Source organism: Epinephelus lanceolatus, chromosome 21 (genome assembly GCF_041903045.1).
Source record: "Epinephelus lanceolatus isolate andai-2023 chromosome 21, ASM4190304v1, whole genome shotgun sequence".
In the NCBI taxonomy this organism is placed as follows: Eukaryota; Metazoa; Chordata; class Actinopteri; order Perciformes; family Serranidae; genus Epinephelus; species Epinephelus lanceolatus.
This window is the reverse complement of record NC_135754.1, coordinates 27,999,548-28,023,815: the sequence shown is the minus strand read 5'-3', so window position 1 is coordinate 28,023,815 and position 24,268 is coordinate 27,999,548. Positions and strand designations below refer to the sequence as shown.

At 43.5% G+C, this 24,268-nt stretch overlaps 1 protein-coding gene across 6 annotated transcripts in view; it reads left to right on the top strand.

Moving 5' to 3' along the window:
* usp54b (ubiquitin specific peptidase 54b) overlaps positions 1-24,268 on the top strand; it is a 99,918-nt gene that overhangs the window by 34,010 nt on the left and 41,640 nt on the right. For 5 of the 6 annotated variants that reach the window (XR_013488364.1, XR_013488365.1, XM_078163281.1 and 2 more), the window contains 5 exons: positions 12,424-12,558; positions 14,252-14,365; positions 14,501-14,583; positions 16,338-16,443; positions 23,830-23,976. Coding sequence is in view for 4 of the 6 variants with exons in the window: in XM_078163281.1 (XP_078019407.1) it covers positions 12,424-12,558; positions 14,252-14,365; positions 14,501-14,583; positions 16,338-16,443; positions 23,830-23,976 (585 nt within the window). In the remaining 2 variants the exon portion in view is untranslated. Of the gene's footprint in view, positions 1-9,387; positions 9,521-12,423; positions 12,559-14,251; positions 14,366-14,500; positions 14,584-16,337; positions 16,444-23,829; positions 23,977-24,268 lie in introns of those variants that run through there. The other variant, XM_078163285.1, reaches the window with a different exon arrangement.

The window sequence follows — 24,268 nt, the reverse complement described above, 5'->3', positions numbered from 1 at the left end:
TTAGGAGGTGATGAGGTGGTTGCCTGGCAACAATAGCAAGGTGCAGCAGATGTTTTTTTGTTTTTGTTTTTGTTTTACTTTTTTCCCCCTGTTTCTGCTTATTATGCAAACACGGTTGTCAGAAATGTAAACCTGAGGTTGATACTGAAGTGTATTTACAGAAGTGGTGTACCTAAATGAAGTGCAAGTACTTTGCTTGAGTGTGGGAGGCTTTCTACATTTCCTCGACCATAGGGAGACAGTACTGCATTTATCTGACAGCTGGAGTGACCTGACACGTGACACAAAGCCTGAGATAAACTCATTTGACGGTCCATATATGTTTTACTTTAATCTTTTTGTGTGGCTATATTCACTGTTCAGAGACATATCTCCAAATAAACACAGCACATTCTTGCAGTGGGATTATGTAACCACTGCAAATAGTAGTTTTGATTACGTGCTTCAAAAAAAGGAGAAACAAAAGAGCATTTGCACATAAAATAAAAGCAAGTACCTGCTTCATTAAGCCTTTTGGTTTGTTGCCTTGTTTCTCCATTTTAAACATCCTCCATTCTCTTTTCTCCTTGTGCACTTGCTTCCTTCTTTTTGTCCTTCTTTCCCATCGTTATTTACTTTCTTTTCCTTCGTCAAATGTTTTATGTTTTATTTGCAGATTTTTAAAAGGAAGGCCAGACAGAGAAAAGTTAAATAGAACTTATGTGCAGGTGAGGCAGTGACCAACCACAGGCTTGTCTAAAAACCTTGCTAAAAAGAAAAATAAATAAATAGGAGTCCAGGCACAGGTGGTGGTGGTGGCTGATGACATTGAGGCTGCTGACTGCTGAGGCGTATGAGGCTGATGAATCTATAAAGACTGGATAGTGATGGGGAGGTGGAGGAAGTGCAGGAAGAAAGAACTACGGCAGAGACAGAACCAAATTTAAAATGAAGAGCAGTAAGATGATAGGCTGACGGAGAAGGTGTGTCGCTGTGCAGTTGGGCGATTGTGAATCAGCTCATGACTCAACTGACCTACCCAACAATGACATCTGGAGATAGTGAGTGAACATAGGTGCAAGGAGTGAATGGCAGGGTGAGAAAGAAACTTACAGCCTGAGCATGAAAAGTATTGTCGTCCTGACTGAACCTTCGCTACAGCTTCATTTAAAATTACGAGCAGCTGCTAATGAAATGAAAGTAGCTGATTTCAGACCTAGAGTTGTCTTGCTTTGGTCCAAATCAGGGACTAATTTTGTTACACAGTTGTATAATTGTATAGAATTGGTTCATGTTCTCACGGCAGCATTTACAAGTGGACCAGATCAAATGCCTTGTGCGAGAAAGCTGCTCTTGATTGGTCAGAATTTCCATGTGGGAAAAATCCAGGAAGTAAAGCAACCGTTGAAGAAGAGTACACTTGCAAGATAAATGTGACACTTTCTAATGTCACAATGGAGGGACAACTACGCAGGTTGATTTTAGCACTGCTCATCGTGGACTATATTGCTGTCATTGTTCATTTCAGTCAAACCATACAGTTTGAAAACGAGGCGCGGCTCCAACTAGAAAACAATGTTTTGATGCATTGGATGTGCTGAATGTGCATATTAAGGCAGTACAGGAGGAGGTGCACATTAATAATCCTCCAGGACTGTAACATGCTCATGTTTAACCCAAACAATGTGTCATGTGACTGCAGTTGGTTCACATCCAGGTCGGAACACGTTCTCACCACAAACGAACCGCACCAGAGTTCGTTTGTAGGTGGACTGAGACCACCTCTTCAGGTCTCGGTCCAGTTGTTATGGTGCGCACCTGAGTGTGCTTGCTGTGGTCACACCCGCCCAAACGAACCGCACTTAGGGGGCAAACGAACTTGAGTTCAATTGAAGTGAACCAAACAGGCCAGGTGTGAAGGCACCCTAAATGCCCGGTCTCTTTTACTAGCCTGGTGTGGCTACACATTTTGACAAATAAAGACTTGTGTCAGTTAGACACCTGGTCTGGCTTTTTTTTTAATCGAAGTTCCTTGGATGTAAAAACCCAGGTTGTTGGCTACCTCAAATTGTGTGTCCATTCCTCGATTTCCCGTCCTTTGGTCCATGAGCGTCCTCAGATCAGAAGAATCAGAAGGGGTTTTCATATAAGATGATTTCAGGTTGTGAGTGTTGTTTTAACAGGATAAAGTGATGTTGTGTCGGTATGCCGGGTGCCGTAATCCTCTCTGATGCGCCATCTGTCGGTGGTAGATCAAATGAATGATATATAACTGATATACAATCTGAAGCCTGATTTTTATACAAGGAATATTCATACTGGTTTAAACAATTTGATTGTGTTGTCCGATCTTTGCTGAGCTTTTGTGTGAAAGGAATTAAAGGTCTGTCCCAGGCCTGTTGATTGCAGTGATTTAAGCAAATAATAGCCCGGGCTACTAATTAAGTTTTACGGTAGGCTACTTGATATTTTACTTATAAACACTTGAACACCAGACTTTTACTTACAATACTGTAGTTTTTCCTCTGTGGTGTTCTTTCTTTTTTGTCCTCCATTGTGTAAAACACATCACGTACTTTGTACCCGACACTTGTTTTCCCAGTCAGGAGCTACCGTACAATAAGTGTTTAGAATAATGCGTTTATACCGTATCTTCAGGTTGAGTCACTGCAGCTGCTGATAGAAAGCAACCAAACAGAAGATGAAGATCTGTAACATCATGAAACCCTCATAATGAACGAGCCTTATGCAGCTCTGTTCCAGCCATTTGTTGCATCGATGATGACAAATATGTGTCTGAGTGAAGGGAAGTGTGTGTGTAATGTGCTGTGTGTGTAGTGTGTGTGTGTGTAGCAGTGTCGATGTGTGTGTTCTACACGCTGTTCTGTCTCCAGCGCTTCTCTGTAATTAATTGGCTGACTGAAAGCGCTGAGCTAGCAGAGCCCACGCTGTGATGCTGCACACACACACACACACACACACCTACGCATGCACACAAATTTTACTTGCATGCTGCACACGTTAGGGCTGCTACACACATGCACCTTGAGATGCTCACAAATCTTTCTTACCACGCTGCGATACTCCACACACACACACACAGAGTTGTGGGTGTGTTGTGTGTGTGAGTCAGCTGTGGGCGTACAAATCAAAGGTATTGTCACCGTGTTAAGTGTTCACAGTTTCCTGTCAGTTTTCATTAACCGTCCTGTCACCGTCTCTCTTTTGTCAGAAACAGATGTAACGTTGTTCTCGCAGTCTGTTTGTAGCTGCGGTCCCCACAGGCGAAGGAGATAAAAGTCTCTGAATAACTGGGCGAGACACGCGCCAAATGAACTTTAATGGCGTGTTAAATTTTCAAACATCCATTTTAGGAACCTAAAGAGATAAATGATGATTATGGATTCTTTTATTTTGGAGGGATTGTGTGTGTGTGTGTGTGTGTGTGTGTGTGTGTGTGGATTTCTGGGTTTATCTGCAGCAGATAAAGACGCCCGCCCTTGTAGTAAACATAAGTTCAGAGGCTGCCTGTGGCTATCCCTCTAGAAATCACTGCAACACTTTATCTCTCTCAACAGCAAAGCACTCACACACACATGCACAGATGCAGCTACCTGAACACACACATACACACACACATGCAAGGAACAGGAAGAGAGAAAAAGAAAAAGGAGAGAGGGGAATGTGGGAGTGAAGGAAGGGGAAAGATGAATGAATGTGGGAGTTGGTGTAGATTGCTCCTGTCTTCACACTTGGAAACACACATACACACACGCACACACACACACAAAAACACACACACACACACATGCCTCCCTCTCTTACTCACTCTGCCTCATCCCTCCCTGTTCTCCTTCCTCCTCTCCTCCTCTCCTCCTCTCCTCCCTCCCTCTCTCTCTGTAGGGTATATTCCCCCTCCATTCTCCTTGGCGCATTGCTGCAGTCAGCACAGCCACCATAACACACACACACACACACACCCTATTGCTCACACAGTCCCTTTTTCCTCTTCTCTCTTTCTGCCCCCCCCCCCCCCCCCCCCCCCCCCCCCCCCCCCCACACACACACACACACACACAAACACACACACACACACACACTCTCCCCATCAGTACGACTGCATTACCTTTCCCATTGCCAACCCTCAGCCTGCACACACTCAGCCACACTCACGGACTGAAGCCTATTGTTTTATAACATTTTCACCCCACTGCGATCATCACAGCCATCTCGCTTCCAAAATGCCAAATATTGGCTCTGAAATCTTAAATATAAGCAAAGATGTAAAGAGGGCAAATAAAACTAGGAGACAACTCCAGGAATTGTCTGAATTTCACACGGATTAAAGCTAGGCTCACGGTGAATTCTGCGACATATACGTGGCTGAGAGATGTCATGTTATTCTCAGATTGTGAAAACTTGGTGCTCAGGTGGAGTTTTGATGGAGGAAAGAAAAGGGTTGGACAATAGGTAAAGTATTCTTAGAGGAGGCTGAGTCCAAGCAGCCACAACAGGTGCTTAAACCCTGTCTCCAAGAGGGATTCATAGTGAAGAGGTCAAGGTGGATAGTTGGTTCTGCAAAGCAAGACTGTGGCACTGGAGACTAGTTTGTATCATGTGTGGTTGGGTTTAGGCTACTAAAACACTTAAAGCTGGGGTGAGATGGTGGTTTTGTTAAAATGCATCAACCCTTAAAGTGTAATTTTGGTCCCTTTTTTCCCGTGTTTTTATGTCTAAGAGACTAAATGTTCAGGGACATAATCGTGAACGTTGCACTCTTACACCAGCTACCTCAGATCTGACACTTTACGAACGTATCTATATACAACCATACTGTAGTCATACTAGTAACCTGTTTGTGTCACTGTATATATTGTATGTACTGGTCTGCACCTATGGGTTACTGCCCCAAGTGAAGAAGTTCAAGTATCTCAGGGTCTTGTTCATGAGTGAGGGTAGAATGGAGCGTGAGATGGATCGGCAGTTTGGCGCAGCATCTGCAGTGATGTGGGCGCTGAGCCAGAACATCGTGGTGAAGAGGTAGCTGAGCTGGAAGGCGAAGCTTTAGATTTACTGGTCCATCTACATCCCAACCCTCACCTATGGTCATGAGCTTGGGGTAGTGACTGAAAGAATGAGGTCATGGATACAAGCAGCCGAAATGAGTTTCCTCTGTGGGGTGTCTGGGTTCAGCCTTAGAGATAGGGTAAGGAGCTCGGAGTAGAGCTGCTGCTCCTTCACGTCAAAAGGGGTCAGTTGAGGTGGTTCGGGCATCTGATCAGGATGCCTCCTGGGCGCCTCCTGTTAGAGGTGTTTCAGGCATGTTCCACTGGTAGGAGGCCCTGGGGCAGACCCAGAACACGCTGGAGGGATTATCCATCTCGTCTGGCCTGGGATCACCTCGGATCCCCCAGGAGGAGCTGGAATGTGTTGCTGGGGACTGGGGCGTCTGAAGTACTTTGCTCAGCCTGCTGCCCACACACCCCAGATAGTCAGCTGAAAATGGATGGATGGATGGATGGATATTCACAACTTACTCCTGGGCATCTCCTGTTAGAGGTGTTCCAGGCACATCCAACTGGTAGGAGGCCCCGGGGCAGACCCAGAACACGCTGGAGGGATCATATATCTCGTCTGGCCTGGGAATACCTTGGGGTCCCCCAGGAGGAGCTGGAAAGCATTGCTGAGTAGAGGGGAGTCTGGACTACTTTGCTCAGCCTGCTGCCCCCGCCACCTGGCCCTGGATAAGCGGATGAAAATGGATGGACGGATGTTTGCACCTTACTCCTGGGTCTCTCCCGTTAGAGGTGTTCTGGGCATATCCAACCGGTAGGAGGCCCTGGGGCAGACCCAGAACATGTGGAGGGATGACATATCTCATCTGGCCTGGGAACGCCTTGGGGTCTTCCAGGAGGTGCTGGAAAACGTTGCTAGGGTGAGGGACATCTGGGGTGCTTTGCTTAGTCTGCTGTCCCCCGACCTGGCCTCAGATAAGCTGTTGAAAATGGATGGATGGATTGATGTTTGCATCTCACTGTCATCTAGTTTTGTTACATTTTGTACCAAACTATTAGTTCGTGTTTATATTTGAACCTAACTGTCAGCTAGTTCTTATATTTTGGACCTTATTTAGTGTCATTAAGTTTACGTGAACAATATTTTGTATTTAATGTTTACTATTCATCTGCTTTCCTGCTATGTTATTTTAGTCCTTGCACGCTTTGTACCTGCACTCCTCCAACTTTGTATTGCAGCTGCTGCACAGCAATTTCCCTTGGGATAAATAGAGTTCCATCTTCTCTTGTCTCGTCTTGTCTCATCTCGTCTTGTCTTGTCTCGTCCCGTCTCGTCCCGTCCTATCCTATCTTATTGAGCGAGAGGGCCGCAGTTGGCAAAGATGAAACAGGCCACAATATAACCACTCTGGGCTATAGCGAACCATCATGTATGTTTACTAAAAGTGCTTGTTTTGCCATTGATGGACTCCGATTATTATTACAGGTGTCTTACTCGATTATTGAAAGGATCCCTACAGAGACAGACCTTTATGTCGAAGAGTTACATTTATTTCGTTCAACCGGAAACAGCCCCAAAACCGCTATCGCCAATCCCTCTAGACTCCATTTGAATAAACTTTCATTTTATCAGTCGTCAAACACACTTCATTCAAAGTCGACAGAAACAAAAGAAAAATTACAAAAGGCATCGTGGCTCATCTTCCCACTGTCCCAACAATCGCCACTTTAGTTGAAATTAACCCTTAATTCACCTAGTTACTGTAGATATGTAAACATTGTGGCTCTATACATGCTAAAATTACTGTTTTTTTAATGGAGTTTGGTGTTTTTGGGGAAAGCAATCTCGGGGCTGTTTCTGATTAAACACACAGGATCTTACTCTTTACAAAATGTCTTTTTCTGTAGGGATATTATTCCAGCGCGCTCACTCAATACTGGATCAATTAAAGAAAAATGTTGTTTCCATCAGCCGCTTAGTAAAAGAAAAAAAAGTAGGTTGATCGCACATTAATTCAGTAACCTCAAGTAATAGATTCATAAATCAATATTTGATTTAAAGAAATCTACAGAGTAGTAGCTGTAGCTTTTATTGCTGCTGGAGCTTCATGCTTGATTTTTACACGAGTGTGCTCAACTAAAATGGAACCAGTGTGGAAACAAACAGACGATGATGATGATGATGAGAGTATCTTTCTGTCTCTTAATAGAGTGTTACTCAGTCTTCAGCACACAGAGCACCTGCTGGCTTTCAGTCCAGCCATCTAATCAGTGATTGAATTACCGCTGGGAAAGAAAACCAGCAGAGCACCAACCACCGCTCCAACACATCACGCTGACTTGTGTTTATTTCTGTTTTGGGCTGTTTTAGTGAGGGTCAAAAATAGTTGCTCGGTTTTGCTTTTTCCAGCGGAGAATTCTTACAAAAAAAAAAATAGGTCATTTTTATCCTGTGGCAATCTGGAGAAAGTTATCCATGCTTTTATCTCTCCCTCCTTAGACGTCTGCAGCTCTCTTCGGTCTAGTCAAAAGTAGTCTCACTGCCTCTGCTTGAACTTAATGCTACTTTTTGTACTCATGTTCAGATTATTGTGGATCAACCCACATGAGCCAAAGAGTAATTTCCAAGACAGTTGTGTCTGGTACTGCTACTAAAACTACTGTTACTACTGCTATTACTGCACTTACTGCTACTATGTATGACAGCAATACCTAGGAAGTACTCAGAGAGCACATTCCTGCACCACACAATAACTGAATGTGTCATTTCAACAAATCCATATCCAGAAAGTGTTTTGGAGAAAATCTAAATCCTAAGTGGGGATACTGGGGCTTTGTAGGAGGATGAATTGCACCTCTCAAACAAATTTAGCTCACGATACAATTCTGAATCAGAGGGCTATGTTGCGATTACAAGACGATAATCAATGCATATTTTAATACAGCAAAATTTTTGATTTCCACACATGATTTATTTTTTGCCTCCCTGCAGGACTACATGGTACCTCTAACTTTTATTGTATTTGTAATGATCCATAATTAAAAACAGATAGCGCAGCTCTTGTCCCTTTTCCATTCAACTTTAAGGAAGCTAAAATGCTTCTATACCAGGTCCCCAGGAAGTGCGCTGGGCTTTCAAGCCAATTGTCCTAGCAGCCAAACATTGTCATTATGCCATCATGTGATGCCATGGCCCAAAAAAGACATAAGACTTAAGCGCTGTTTCCACCAAACACTTGTTGGAACCAACAGTAACCCTTCAGACATAGTACCTAGACCCTAACGTTTCAACTGCAAACAGTACACTTAAATGTGGGCGGTGATGAGATGAGGAGGGAGTTGAGGATCTGGAGGTGAATGGGGTGGAGGACGGCGTGGCGATTCTGCCTAAAATGACAGCTGACAGGAGAAGAGAGGAGAAGAGATTTAGAGTTTGGCAGCAGCGACATGAATGGCTGAAGATTGTGGAAAAGTGTAATTGGCTAACTGGGGACGGTTGGAGTGGGATAGAGAGAGAATTGACCTATGGCTAAGTCCCGCCCTCAAATGCGATGAGCCAATCACAGTGCGTATAGCCATTCCCATACACTGGGACATTCTCTGCCTGGACGTTCATTGAAATGCATTACAGAAAGTCTGTTTTGTTTGGTTTTATGAGCTTTTTCGGAGATTTGAAGTTTAAAAATGGTCAAACGGTGTACATGGGGTACATGCAACTCTGACACAAGAGCTGTGTTCGAAATTGCTCCCTATCACGGATATAGTGCACTATATAGTGTGTTCGTCATTTTGTAGTGTTTGAATTCTCCGCGGTTAATTTCATTCACTATATAGTGGACTATAAAATACCCACATGCACAGCAAATGTGAGTGAACAAACGATATACCCTACATTTTACTCCCGTATACCACAATGCAATGTGGTCGTCTTTTGCCAGAAGAGAAGAAGAACAACCGTAGCCGGTAACGTTAGCTCACAAGCTAACAATAGCCATTTAGCTCGCACGAGCCAGGTAGATTGTAGCTCGTGCGCTATTGTGGGCTATTACAGCTCACAATGCAGACACACAACCGTAGCTGACAAAACCAAACGTCCACACCATTGACATTTCAACAATTTATTGACAAAATGTACAACCACCATACAGTTCGATCATCCTCAAAGCGCCCGGTTTGTTTGCATGATGCTCGGCGCGTCCACTTGTGTCACAGGAATATGCAGCGCAGCTACTGACGCAACGACGTTCAGAAAGTTTCAGTTAGTGTCCGAAATCTGGTTCAGTCGTTCCCCATGTAGTGCACTATATAGTAAACACGAAATAGGGAATAGTGAGTGAGTGAGTGGACAGTTTCGAACACAGCTAAGGTATCCTGAGAGGCTGGGCGATGAGGTGTATTTTTTACCCTTTAAACCACATCTCAGCTGAGAAAAGTGTCTCCTTTGGATAAAGTTGCGTGGTAACGTTAGACCACAACATCAACTCAAGGTGAATAAGATTAACAATGATGTCTACATCTGTTCTAAGGTAAGTCAACATCGTGTTTGAGGCAACATATTGTCACTTTGCTGGAAAGAAATATAAAGTTATCTTTAACATCTCTAGCTAACTTTAGCTAAAGTTAGCCTAATGTTAGCTCCTAGCTGCGTTGTTCATCATGTCACCTTGTTTACTGGGAGTTCATTAGCCTATTTTGTTCTAGTTTTGTACTTTGGTGATCGTACATCATTGTTAGCTGTTGTCCAAAGGGCTCTAGTTAAGCTAACGTTAACTTCTGGAGCTTAGCTTCATTAATTTATGTGTAATCGCAGAGATAACAAAGGTTGGCAAACGTTATGCTGAATGATTCAGTGTAAATACTGTAGCACCAAACTAACGGAGAGACACTCTTGGTAAAGATGGTAAAAAGGCCGTTATTATTTCTCATATTCTGAGCCAAAAACCTTAACTTAAGTGGCACTTTAACTTGTTGTCTTTGATGGCGACGGCAACGAGATGCGGTTCACAAGCGTACACTGTGACTTGTAAATTTTGGCTTGTAATTTAAGCTTTTCATCGACCTTCTCAACAATAAAATGATGAATATATCCCTCCAATGCATAGTTTAGGCCCTTTTGGTTACTTCTCAATGACATCTGATCGTTATGTCTCAAAAATCATCAATTGCCTCCTGCGAAATGTCGTGTACTGTGACACCTGCCATAGCGCCGGTCACTGAATGTTGATAGTTTGTCCAAGTGAGTGGCTTAGCCATAGGTCAATTGTGAATGGATATCATTGAGAAAGTCTTCCTGACTGAACTTATGTTGAGCATCATTAGAGGAAAAAAATAAAGTATAATAGTACATCCTTTTTGGAATATTTAAGGGCAATATGTTCTGCCTTTATTGGAGATGACAGGAGGGGAGGGGATGTTGCTGTCCAGGGGCTTTAGGGTTGAGTTTAACTTCTTTAAGATTTATTTAAATGACAGAATTTGAGAAGTTTCAAGGTGAAAACTAAAAACTCATAGACTTCTCATACCTGTGACGAAGGGTTGCCAGTAGACATTGCTTTATTTTAATGGGTCAAGAATCCAAAATAATTTGGAACCAGTGGTTTTGGAGATAGAAGCTGAAATGTGCTTTATAAATAAGCACATGGTGGAATTTCCACTCCAACAACCAATTAGTGCGGGGAAATGTTTTTCTTCACCAGATTTCATATGCGTGTGTCATATAGTTTTTCAGATATCCTGTTCACTAATAGGAGAAACAAATACGACGAAAATCATAACCTCCTTGGCAGGGGTGATTTTAATAACACTTGCTTCTACACATACAAATGAAAGAGATAAAGCTGAATTGTGTTGCTCTGGCAGCTGCTTGGACCTGCACGGATTTAAACCAGGGACACTCAAATTGCTTTGCCCAGGGGCCTCTTTTGCAAAATGACAGGAGGTCAGGGGCCCGTCACAGCAGTCCTGTACAGATCAGGTGTGGGTAGGGGTGTGCTAAGATTTGAGGACATTTGGGGTATTGCCCGGACCTCTTTCAGGGTGTCTGGTGGAACTTCTTCTCGCACTTTTTTATGTTTTGTATGCTCCATGGAGGGTGGTGTGGTGGTGTGGTGGTTAGCACTGTAGCCTCACAGCAAGTGGGTTCCTGGTTCGATCCCAGGAGGGAACCCTTCTGTGCGGATTTTGCATGTTCTCCCCATATCAGCGTGGGTTTTTTCCGGGTACTCCGGCTTCCTCCCACAGTCCAAAGACATGCAAGTCTGTCTGTCTCCATGTGTCAGCCCTGTGATAGTCTGGTGACCTGTCCAGGGTGTACCCCGCCTCTCGCCCAATGTCAGCTGGGATAGGCTCCAGCCCTATGGGTGGATGGATAGATGGATATTAAATTACTCGATGGAAAACAAAAGAACGGATGAAGCAGCACTCCTGCACCCAGTGTTTTCAACAAGGGTAATGTTGTTGTGTGTGTGCCTTGTCAATTTTGAAAGCTACCCCTCACCCAGTCCTCCAGGTGCTTTAAAAGTACCCCAGTACTAGTTTCACCACAACCGTATTCAACAGTTAACATTATAGTTTGAAACATCTACAGTAACGAGAGGCACGCTGGCAGGCGGAAGAGTTCCAGCCGCTCCGACTGTTAAGCTGCCCAGCCTTTTGTAGTGTCAGAATCCCCGACTCGTCAAAATGGGAAGCAGGAGTGGGGACAGGCCATGCCTCAGCAATCAGCTGCAGGGGACTACACATCCTAATCAACATATATAAAACTAGAAGAAAGGTTAAACACCTGGAGTGGGCGTTGGCAATGGCTGTAACACCCAATCACAGGCTAGATTTTGCCTGTGGGCCTTAAGCTGAGTATCACTGATAGAGCTCTGTCTTCTCCAAACTGACTGATCCTCGTCTTCAAGCTCTGAACGCTGCCCTCAAAACACACTTCAGTGGCCTAGCTTTCTCTCCGAGCCCCCTGCAACAGTTTGATTTGGTTTCTATTTTACTGCTACAAAGCACTCTGAGAGCTGTTTTTGTTGGAGAAAAGTGCACTACAAACGCCATTTATTATTGATATGGTCTGATATTGAGGCCAGCTGTGTTGTGAGGCTCAGCCGCCGCGTTTGTTTCAGTCCGGTCTGAGTTTGTTGTACGGCACTTTGGTTCCTGACAAGTTGACAACTAGTTCCACTGGTTCTGTTTTATGGGTCAGTTGACAGAACACGGCGCCGATTTACAGGAGAAATGTCTTTGGAGAGATTTTAGAAAAATACACAAGCTCAAATGTACACGTGTGCATGGACTCGTGTACTGTCAGTGTGCACTCTAACAGTGTCTTTCAGGAAACACATTTATGGCACAGTGTACATTTGTGGCAGTGTAATAAAGAATTAATGCGTTTCTATATGTGTATGCGTGTGTGTGTGTGTGTGTGTGTTTGCAGAGTATCTTTGCTCAGTTCCAGTTCAGCAGTGAGCGCGTGCTGCCATCAGATGCACTGCGGAGCGCGCTGGCCAAGACTTTCCAAGACGAACAACGCTTTCAGCTGGGTATCATGGATGACGCTGCCGAGTGCTTCGTGAGTCGGAGACACAACATGGCCACACACAAACACACACACACACACACACACACACACACATGTGGGAGAGGTGAGAGAGAGAGAGAGTCCAATACAGCGGCCATAAAGAAACATGTTTTTTTGTCAAGTGTTTAATGTTCAACTTTTTTTTTTAATTTTATATGGATCGATGGATGACACTGGATCATTGATCATAGAATGGTTATATGGATCCAGATTGATGGATCGTTACACCCCTAACACATACCACGGTGCATATATCACAATACAAGCATCACAACATATCCCACAATGCATCGGCTACAGTCGACATACAGACAGAGATACTGGATGAAGGGAGATACCCAACTGTAGGCTTATCCAATGTTAAGAAAACGGTTACTCTTCCTGTCTCCTAAGTGGGCGTGGTTAGCTCTCCCTCCAATCAGAGCCTCCCAACCCCCCCCCCCCCACCCCCCCCCCCCCCCCACCCCGTGTTGAACAGAGGCTCTGTGGACGTCTGTATGCGGATCGAGAAGCAGGTGGAATGAAAATACATTCTTCCTATTATTGCAGCCTATTGCTGCACAAAGCTTGGGCATTTTTTATTTATTACTAGCGGTAAATAACTGTTTGTAAGCTAACTGTGATTTTACTGCCTGTTTATCAAGATCATGAGATCTTGCGAGAACTTGTTTTCTGAGACGGACAGGGCTCAAACAAAGTTAACTTTCTCTTGATCTGTGCGGATGAAAAATGCAGCTTTAGTGTCAGAATGTTGGGAAGATGTGTGGCTTATGGAAAATGAACCCAATATTTACTTTAGTGACTACAGGGCGAAAGAATTGACCATAAATTGTGATCACGTTCATTTTCCTCATTGACGACAATACATTCAGAGCTGCCGCAAGTCTCCTACGGGGGCGTGGCGCTGACGTCAATGAATCAGGAAGTGAGCTGAGTTGGGTATCTCGCTTCATCCAATATCTCTGATATTTTAATCTGTAATCAGTTTGATATCAGTTGTTAATGTGCTCCAGGGTTGACAGCCCTTTATGGAAAAAGCTTGTCCAAATTTAAATTTACAATATAATATTTTACAGTTGCTGCTCCTTGTTACTCTGTTACTGTGTTGTCATTTCATCATGTGATATTACCTCCTCAAAAGCAAAGAGCTATACATTAGTTTATTCAACAATGAGAGTGTTGGATTGTTTAAAAGGTTTTTGTCTCATTGTGGAATAAACGTTATCATTTATTAAAAGGGAAAATAAAGGAAAGCGTGTCATTAGTCACAGTTTTATTATTGTAATATCCTCCTCTTTTCGCCCCTTCCTGTTGATTTCTCTCCGCTACTTTCTCTGCCACTTTCTTACTACCTTAAAGACCTCCACTCTGTGTGTGTGTGTGTGTCCGCTTAATGTGTGTGCCTGGTTGGCGCTGTCTGATCGATTGGTAGTAAATGTGTTCAGTCAGGGAATCCGTCGGCTTCTTATGAAATATAGATGCTGCTCCCACGGTCAGATTAACAGGAGCGCCAACAGAGAGGAACGATCAAACACACACACACACACACACACACACACACTGTACATATGTATACAATATAAACAAGCACATATGCCAACCCAAAACCCAACACACATACGTACACACACACACACACACACACACACACACATTAACTGATTTTGCTTCATGTGTGTCTCAGGAGAATCTCCTGATGCGTATCCACTTCCACATCAGCGCGGAGAGCCGAGAGGACATCTGCACCGCCAAGCACTGTATACCACACCAGAAGTTTGCCATGACTCTGTTCGAACAGGTAGGACGTCGTTCAGTGCGTCTGTCACTTTAAAGAGCTGCTACATATTTAATTCATGTCACCTTAATGTCCACACAAACATTTTGAGGAACACGGTGTCCCGCGATGAAGCTGAGGATGCATTTGTGTTTGCAGTGTGTCTGTAACAGCTGTGGAGCCACATCGGACCCCTTGCCCTTCATTCAGATGGTTCATTACATCTCCACTACGTCCCTCTGGTAAGACCAGACACACACCTACACACACACACACACACACACACACACACACACACACACACACTGCAGTAAATCTGGCAGCAAGCTGAGGCTGGGTGGCAGTAAAGGAAGGTACAGCGTGTTCTCTTCCTCCCTGCACGGGTCCCTGCTGAACACTGAACTGTGAGCACACACATGCACACGCACACACACGTTATGCACACACACACGTGTACGTTCATGCATATGCAAGAGCAGGTGAGCTTGTGCATAACGCCTCCGCCACGTTAACGTGCAGGTAAATCCACGCGCAGGAGAAGCGTCCTCGGAGCTGTTACATAAAACTCACACACGCTCCGAGTCAATGAAATAAGGAACAGGGGAAGTAATCAATCAGCTGTTTGATTCAGTGGACCCAGGGGGCGACATAAATCTATAAGTGGAACAGTGGGTCGGAAAGGCTGCAAACGAGAGGGAAATAAGAGGATATATCACTCCATATCCCTTTTGGAAATGGAACACGGCAGAGGAAATAGAGGGATGAATGGGGGGCAAAAGTACAAATAAACACACTGTGTCAAGGTAGCTGTGGGTCACAGCGGTGCCGCCGCTCTGTGTTTGTGCCTGTTAGCACTGCCAAGCTATTTTTACCCTTAGCGGAGCCTGTTGTTTACAGTCGAGATAGCCAAATATGCAAAAGTCAACATGAGTAAGATAATCAGAGGGCAACAAAAAGACAAACAAACGTCTGGTTGGAGCATGATTCAGACGTAAGCAAACACAAATGCAAGCGTGCTCCTCGCTTGTTGTTGTTTCCCCTGCGCTCATCTGCCCGCGCATCTGAAGGGGCGAGGGGGTTGAAATGGAGCGAGGCAGAGAGTAGAGAAGAGGTTGAGTTCATTTCAGGCTAATGGAAGAGGTGAGAGGAGGGAGGAGAGGGGGGAGAGATTTGGATGGTTTTTAAAAATCGTTATTCTTAAAGGAATACTTCACCGGGAAAAAAACAATGCTGATTCATTGCACACATAATCCCATGCATGGTCCTGAGCTGCAGACGGGCTCACACGAGTCCACTTGGTATTCACAGATGATAATAACGTATATTTGAGTTTGTCCTTCAGAGGACGATTGTACTTAAAGGGGATGAATACAGCTAAGTATTAAAGAATCATTGTTTTAAGCTTTACTGAAGGTGATTGTCTCAAAAAATCCACGAGCAAAGCTTTCGTCTTTTGGTTGGAGATGATCTCCTCCTTTAATAACAATCATAATGTTTCTGCACTGTTATTGCTCCCTGTGGGGAAATTGTCTTTTAGCACGACCACTTTAGGAAGGTCAAAGATCATAATCTGTCACACAGGATTTAGAAACTTGCTCAGAGTGAGTCTTTTTCACAGGCGTAACGGCCGCAGAATCTAGATTTCCCTCTTTTCCTTCTCCTTTGTTTTGTTTTCTTTATTGAGGCAGATGAGAAAAAGCCTGCAGGACTGGTTGCCGAAGCAGCGCACAAGGCCAGATGAGCAACACACTGTAGAATTAACAGAGTTTGGGCAGATTTTTTAGCCAAACATACCAGAGGAAATCAAACAATTGCCTGCAAACTATTGTACAGCACCTCAAAACAGACAAACGTAACAAGCTTCAATAATGGAAACCATGTTTCCGCTCGTCACAAGTCACATTTGGGCTTCACAAAGGATGTTTTCTTCTAATTCCCAAAAGCTTTGGTCTCACTGCGTGCTTCATTGTGTTGTTGTGTGTGTCCGATGCTGCAGTAACCAGGCGGTGAGGATGCTGGAGTGCAGAGAGAAACCCACACCAGACATGTTCGGAGAGCTGCTCCGCAATGCCAGCAACATGGGAGACCTGCGCAACTGCCCTGTGAGAGCCCACACACACACACACACACACACACACACACACACACACACACACATTTGGCGTCTCTTTGTAGTCGTTACTCATCTCCCTGTGGTTTTGTGTCTCTTTGTATCATTGTTGTGTCTGTGGTTGTGTTGCCTCTTTTTGTGGTTGTTTTGTGTCTCTTTGTATTTGTTTTGTGGTCATTTTAAATCTCTTTGTAGTCATTTGTGTCTCTTTGTGGTTGTTTTGCCTCTTCTCATAGTTGTTGTGAGTCTCTGTATGTCTCTTTGTGGCTGTTTAGCATCTTTTTGTGTCCGTTTGGTGTCATTTTTTCGTCTCTCTGTAGTAGTTTGGTGTCTCTTTGTCGTCATTTTGAATCTCTTTGTGGTCATTTCTGTCTCCTTGTGGTTGTTTTGGCCCTTTTTTGTAGTAGCTAGTGTCTTTGTGTCTCTTTGCATCTGTTTTTTAGTCGTTTTGTGTCCTGTTGTCGTCATTTTATGTCTTCATGGTTATTTTGCCCATTTTCAAAGTCTACAGTCTCTGCAACTTTTTTCATCTCATCATAGTAGTTTTGTGTCTCTTTTGTTGTTTTTTGAGTCTCACTGTGGTCATTTTTTGTCTCCTTGTGGTTGTTTTGCCTCTTCTCATAGTCGTTGTGAGTCTCTGTATGTCTCTTTGTGGCTGTTTAGCATCTTTTTGTGTCCGTTTGGTGTCATTTTTTCGTCTCTCTGTAGTAGTTTGGTGTCTCTTTGTCGTCATTTTGAATCTCTTTGTGGTCATTTCTGTCTCCTTGTGGTTGTTTTGGCCCTTTTTTGTAGTAGCTAGTGTCTTTGTGTCTCTTTGCATCTGTTTTTTAGTCGTTTTGTGTCCTGTTGTCGTCATTTTATGTCTTCATGGTTATTTTGCCCATTTTCAAAGTCTACAGTCTCTGCAACTTTTTTCATCTCATCATAGTAGTTTTGTGTCTCTTTTGTTGTTTTTTGAGTCTCACTGTGGTCATTTTTTGTCTCCTTGTGGTTGTTTTGCCTATTTTTGTAGTCGCTAGTGTCTTTTTATCTCTTTGAAACTGTTTTGCATCTAACTGTAGTAGTTTTGTGTCTCTTTGTGGTCATTTTGAGTCTCTCTGTGGTTGTTTTGCCCCTTTTTGTAATCATGAGTCCCTTTGTGTCTCTTTGCAGTTTTGTATCTCTTTGTAGTCATTTTGTGTCTCTTTGTAGTAGTTTTGTGTCTCATTATAGTCATTTCGAGTCTCTCTGTGGTCATTTTTTGTCTCCTTGTGGTTGTTTTGCCTATTTTTGTAGTCGCTAGTGTCTTTTTATCTCTTTGAAACTGTTTTGCATCTCCTTGTAGTAGCTTTGTGTCTTATTGTGGTCATTTTGAAGGTCTTTTTGGTCATTTTGTGTCTCCTTGTGGTTGTCTTGTCCCTTTTGTAGTTGTGCGTCTCTTTGTGTTTCTTTGCAGCTGTAGTGCATCTCTATGTAGTCAGTTTGTGTTTTCTTGTCATTTTGGTGTCTTTTGTGGTTGTTTTGTCCATTTATGTTGTTGTGATACTGTTTTGCATCTCTTTGTAGTAGTTGTGTCTTTTTGTAGTCATTTCAAGTCTCTCTGTAGTCATTTTGTGTCTCCTTGTGGTTGTTTTGCCCATTTTTGTAATAGTGAGTCCCTTTGTGTCTCTTTGCAGTTTTGCATCTCTTTGTAGTTGTTTTGTGTCTCTTTATAGTCATTATGTGTCTCTTTGTAGTTGTTTTGTGTCTCTTTGTTGTCGTTTTGTGTCTCTTTGTAGTTGTTTTGTGTCAATTTGTAGTTGTTTTGTGTCTCTTTGTAGTTGTTTTGTGTCTCTTTGTTGTCGTTTTTTGTCCCTTTGTAGTCATTTTCTGTCTCTTTGTAGTTGTTTTGTGTCCCTTTGTTGTTGTTTTCTGTCTCTTTGTACTTGTTTTGTGTCAATTTGTAGTTGTTTTGTGTCTCTTTGTAGTTGTTTTGTGTCCCTTTGTAGTCGTTTTGTGTCTCTTTGTAGTTGTTTTGTGTCCCTTTGTAGTCATTTTGTGTCTCTTTGTAGTTGTTTTGTGTCCCTTTGTAGTCATTTTGTGTCTCTTTGTAGTCATTTTTTGTCTCTTTGTAGTTGTTTTGTGTCTCTGTAGTCGTTTTGTGTCCCTTTGTAGTCATCTTGTGTCTCTTTGTAGTTGTTTGGTGTCCCTTTGTAGTCGTTTTGTGTTTCTTTGTAGTCGTTTTGTGTCTCTTTGTAGTAATTTTGCATCTGTTTGTGGTTGTTTTGCCTTGTTTTGCATCTCATCGTAATAGTTTGCGTCTCTCAGTAGTAGTTTTATGTCTCTTTCTAGTCATTTTAAATGTCTTTGTGGTCATTTTGTGTCTCTTTGTGGTTGTTTTGCCCCTTTTTATAGTCATGACTGTCTGTGTGTCTCCTTGCAGCTGTTGTGAATCTCTTTGTCGTCGTTTTATGTCTGTTTGTTGTCATTTTGTGTCTCCTTGTGGTCATTTCTTTGTGGTTGTTTTGATCCATTTTTGTAGTCTTTTTGCAGCTGTTTTGCAGCTGTCTGTAGTTGTTTTGTGTCTCTTCGTGGTTGTTTTGCCCCTCTCTATAGTCATGAGTCTCTTTGGTTCTCTTTGCAGCTGTTTTGCATCTCTTTGTAGTCGTTTTGTGTCTCTTTGTGGTCATTTTGAGTCTCTTCCTGGTTAGCGCATGTTAATGTGAGTGATATTGTGCAGGTGAAGGCCAGGGGGGCCTCTGACACTTGGGGGCCCTGGGCCTGTGCCCATGAGGCCTATTCGGTAATGCGTCCATATATAACACACACACACATACACACACACACTCATTTCAATGTGCACACTGTATGCTCAGCAACTCCATACTGTCAGTACAGGAACAAAGACAAGCAAGTATGTAAAAAATATCTGCAAATTTCTATTTTTCTAATATCAAAAGAAGGAAAAAACCCAACAGTAATAAAAAGCAGGGTGAAAATCAGATTTTAAAACTATAATTGGCAGCGTAACCACTTTTTCATCATTGCTTGTTTGTTTTTTTTCCCCCTTCTGTTGGCCCATGTTACATAATCAGCAGCTCATTTGCATTTTCTCCCCATTTTTCTCTTCACTTTCTATTACCGGAAGCATTTTCTGAGTTCTCCTCATCGACCCCCTTTACAGTAAAACATAATGATCGCCGTCGTCTTGCAGCAGGAAACAAAAGAACATGATTGTGCGAGGAAAAATGTGGGTATTTTTGGATGAAAATTAAAACAAAATGAGACGAGCCTGGATTATATTGTGTGCTGCACTGGAGAGAGATTACAGTCAGATAGAGAGACAGAGGAACATGTGCGATGCCTTTGTTCTGCAGGGTTGTGTGTTGTGCTGCCACATGGGAAAGTGCTGCTGCTGAACAGATCCAGCTTGGCCCTGCTGTCTGCCAAAGTGTCCGCACAAAGAGCCTCCTCAGCCCTCTCTTCGCACGACACCACCACCGCCACCACCACCACCACCACCACCACCACCTCGGCCGCTGCAGCTACACTAACACACACTGTTAGCTTATTCACGGCCCAAACGCTGACGTTGTGTGCGCAGTCCTGCCTCTGTTTATCTTCCATCACTTGCAGCGTTGATCTTTTGTTAATACCACATCGGGCTTTGCTCAAACAAAGTGATGGTATTTGGATGGGAGAGTGGTTGCTGGAGGATACTGGAGGTGCCAGGCTGAAGATAGGAGAGTGCAAGGATGTTCGCTCGGTACCAAAGAGTCCACAGAGGAAACTGAAGTGAAGTTCTGAATGCGCGATTTTTTAAATAAGCCCAGAAGAATGTAATTAATTTAATAAATAGGTCTAATGCTGTGGAAGAAGAGAAGAAGAAGTTTTCAGCTCCTCTACCACCAAGGCCGTGAAAACTTTAGTTCCCAATCAACTTCTTACTAATTTACAATTTTCTACATTTTTTACAATATCCTGCCTAAACTGATTTTATTAATTTTGCATGTGAGATTTCTGCATTTCTGTCTTGGTCTGAGTTCGTCTTGCTGGTTTGCAGTGGGCAGGGCTTTGTTGGAAAAAAGTAATGTCATATATACATGAACCAATCAGGATTCATAGGATTAGAATCTGAATGTGAAGACAGCCGGGATTGTCTTTAAATACTACGTTTCCAGGTGTTCCAAGTATAAAAGTATTAATATGAAAGCCACATTTACATCAGAGCTGATATGAACCACTTTATTTACTGCTGGATAGTTTGTTTAATATGTTTTGTATATAAACTCTGCAAAGAAACTTGTAATGATAACATTCAAATAAAATGTAGAGGAGATAGAAAAGGGATATTTCCCTCGCAAATGTAGGGAAATACAAGTTCAAGTTTCTCAAAAATACATTCATACAGAACTGAAGAAGTCTCTTGGCTGAGAGGTGAAACATCTTCAAGAAACTCAAGCAAGTCCAGTCGCCTACGCTATAACACTAATGATTGCATTTGCGCCTTCTTATGTTGCAGATGCATTGAAATTTTAAGTATCAACAATGCTGTGGTTGCAATAAGACACAAAAACCACTCAGTTTTGTTACGAAAAAAACATGTTTTGGCTTTAAACAGACAGTTTTGAGGGCACAGTCCTCGCTTGAAGCAGATATATCTCTGTAAAAAACAACTGCTTCAGGTCGGTACAAATCACCCACGTTTGGAGCCTAAAAAGCTGCTGGAAACACAGTGATGACTCACTTTGTTTTTTGTTGGTCTCGAACAGTGGTCTGCAGCTTGGGTGCTGTCTCACTGAAGCCCCGTTTCCACAACACTTTCAGTATGGTGCGTTTGGAACCAACAGTAACCCTTCAGACATGGTACCTAGACCCTAGTGTTTCCACCACAAACAGTACTCTTAAATGTGGGCGGGGTTGTTGTCACTCACTGCTCCGTCCAGCACTCACTGTATTTCCTCATTACCGGTGACACAGATGGAAGTCTGCACCTCGTTTATCGTCCACAGAACGAGGCTGCACGCCGACATTTTCAGAACAAAATAAAACAGGCTGCAGTGAGAGTCTCTCTCCATGGTATATTTAGAAATGGCAGGTTTGTGCATTTAGTCCTTCTCAGGCAAGCTCAGGGGTTTAGTGTTGCTGGAGCCCACAGGAACAATGCTCTACGATGCTTTTTTTTTTCCTGCCGTTCACATAACCCGGCCAAAACTAATATATAAACACTTGAAGATCCACTCATTACTAAAAGTGTATGTCATATAAAAACTAAAGTGATGGTCAAAGTTGTCACAGTGAAATTTAAGGTGTGTTGATGGATTCATGTCGTCACCTCATGCACTGAGTGACATTACAAATTAACGTTCCACCTTAAAAGTCACCAGCAGTCGGCCCAGTGAATTAAGTTATTTTGTTCTCAGACTCCAGCTGCTGTGAGAGGCAGCAAAACATCCTTTCATTTTATAGTTACAGTTTCCTAATAAAACTCTCCACAGTATGAACAGTGGTTACATGAGCCTCAAAACCAGCCACAACTCAGCCCTGAGCAGAGTGACCGTCCTCTACTGACCAATCAACAGACTGCAGTGTTCACAGCTCCACCTTTTAGTACCAGATCTGTGTGCTAGGTACCCCAACAGAGGGGGGACCAAACATGGATCATAGATTAAATCACTCTGTGTTGTAATGAAACATAAGAAATGTGCAAATGTGACGTGGTCATGGTGCAGAATCATTTCCTTCTGGCGACTGAGCTCATTTGCAGACAACAATTATTTGTGAAAATGTGACAGTGCAGTTGTGTTTGTTGTGCATGATGACGGTGCTTGTGAAACAGGCTCTTTTCGTATGTTGGGCCATCATTCGTATCAGTGTAATAACTTTGTAGTTGCCAAGATAATTGCTTTGATCAGGGGACAAAGAGAAATTGCTTAGAAGAAGTCGGATGTGGTTAGAACTGCGAGCAGTCAGGCGTTGGGTAAATTACTTCCCAAACTGTGTGCAGTGTTCAGGGGTGGTCACTTTCAATTTTTTCCTCCAAATAAAGTGGTTTGGATAATCTAGCTAAACTGTGGGCTTGTTTACAGCCCGTCTCAAACTGTTGGTGTTTCTCGCTCCATCAGACTCTGTTGTAGCCGCTTTCCCAGATCCCAGCAATAAGTTGGGTTAGTACAATGTTGTCGTGACTGATGGAAATGACGGCCAAAACCACAAAATAACATGCATATGTAATACACTGGGATTGCACTTAAAGTACAGGACATGCACTCATACATCTGAGTGTAGATGTATGGTGGTTTTACTCTTCACCAGTCCTGCCTCTGCCTCCTCAGCTGTCGCCCCACTGATAAAAGTGGGATTGTCTCTTTATTTTGGAGCTGTATCGAGTCGTGAGGAAGCATAAGCACAAACATTTCCCTAAAGTTGTTTCATTTTGTTTGGAAGAATGCCACGATCAGCATTCTGCAAAGCTACAGTATCCTTTGACCAGCAGCACTATTATATAACTCACTCTCTCCTGGAAAGGTCTGCATAGCCACAGCAAAAAAATAAATAAAAAGAGGGAAAGAAATCTTTGCATATAACATTCAGAGATGAGGCTGCAGCGATCAATGCTGTATTATGAAGCAGAGCGAATCTGTTTGTGGGATCATTTGATGAATGATGTTGTCAGCGGCTGTTCCCAGCAGTGAGGCAGCGCAGAGAGCTAACTGAGGCTGTGTGTCTCGTCAATGTGTCCTAAGCTAACAGATAGCCTGTGTGTCTCAGTGCTGTGCTGTTTGGCTGCTGCTCCCTGGCTTGTGTTTGTGTCCCTTTCTGAGAATTTAGAAGCAGACCCTGGCAAAATACCTTCCTGCCGTCTCTGGTGCCAGCGCAAGACAGCACGCTGCCCACAAAGGGAGCGCTGTGTGTGTGTTTGTGCATATGCGTGTGTGTGCAAGAGCGTTGTGTTTGGCAAAGTGTCTGGTTGCCAGGGTGTTCTCAGGCTGTTTCCGAGCCCACTCTGCCAGCACTGCGTGCATGCTCGTATGTGCGCATGTGTGTTTGTCTTTTGTGTGTGTGTGTGCACCAGCTCTGCGGTGGGTCATGACTCAAAGGAAGGATTCAGAACACACGGTTCTGAACTCAACAGAAGGCCCAAGGGACAAATACAACTCAGCACAGCGCGTCTTCCTCTGTCGTTCTCTCTTACAATCCTTTCATCATCTCTTTCCTCCTGCCTTTTATCTCTGCCCGTCTTTCTCCCACTGTTCACTTTATCCATGTGTGTATCTGCATGCGTGTGCGTGTATTCGTCACTGCCAAATAAAGGGACGGTTTCCGTGATGTACACCGCTGTCACACTCTGTCTCATAACACAGGATGAATAAACCTGTTTGATCACACACTTTTCCTCCTCTCCCTCCCTCCATCACAGAGTAACTGCGGGGAGGTGTTGCGTATCCGCAGGGTGCTGATGAACTCACCGGAGATCGTGTCCATCGGGCTGGTGTGGGACTCAGACCACTCTGACCTGGCGGAGGACGTCATACACAGCCTGGGGACGTGCTTGCGTCTGGGAGATGTAAGGGGATCACACACATTACACACACACACACATTATACGGTCATTACAACGCATTAACATATGTTATGTATGCCTGTGTGAGCAGCCAAGCACGTATGCCCAAACACTGACATCAATACAGGCATTCCAAATGTGGTAATGAAAAGAGCCTCTTGTGCACTGCGTGCCAAAGACCCAGAGGTGCTCATAGGTGAAGATGTTTGTGGTGGTGGCTCTGTCAGTGCCTCATGATGCTCATGAGACATACCATGGTTGTGCCAGATTTTTTTGTTTCTCTTGTGACAGGATT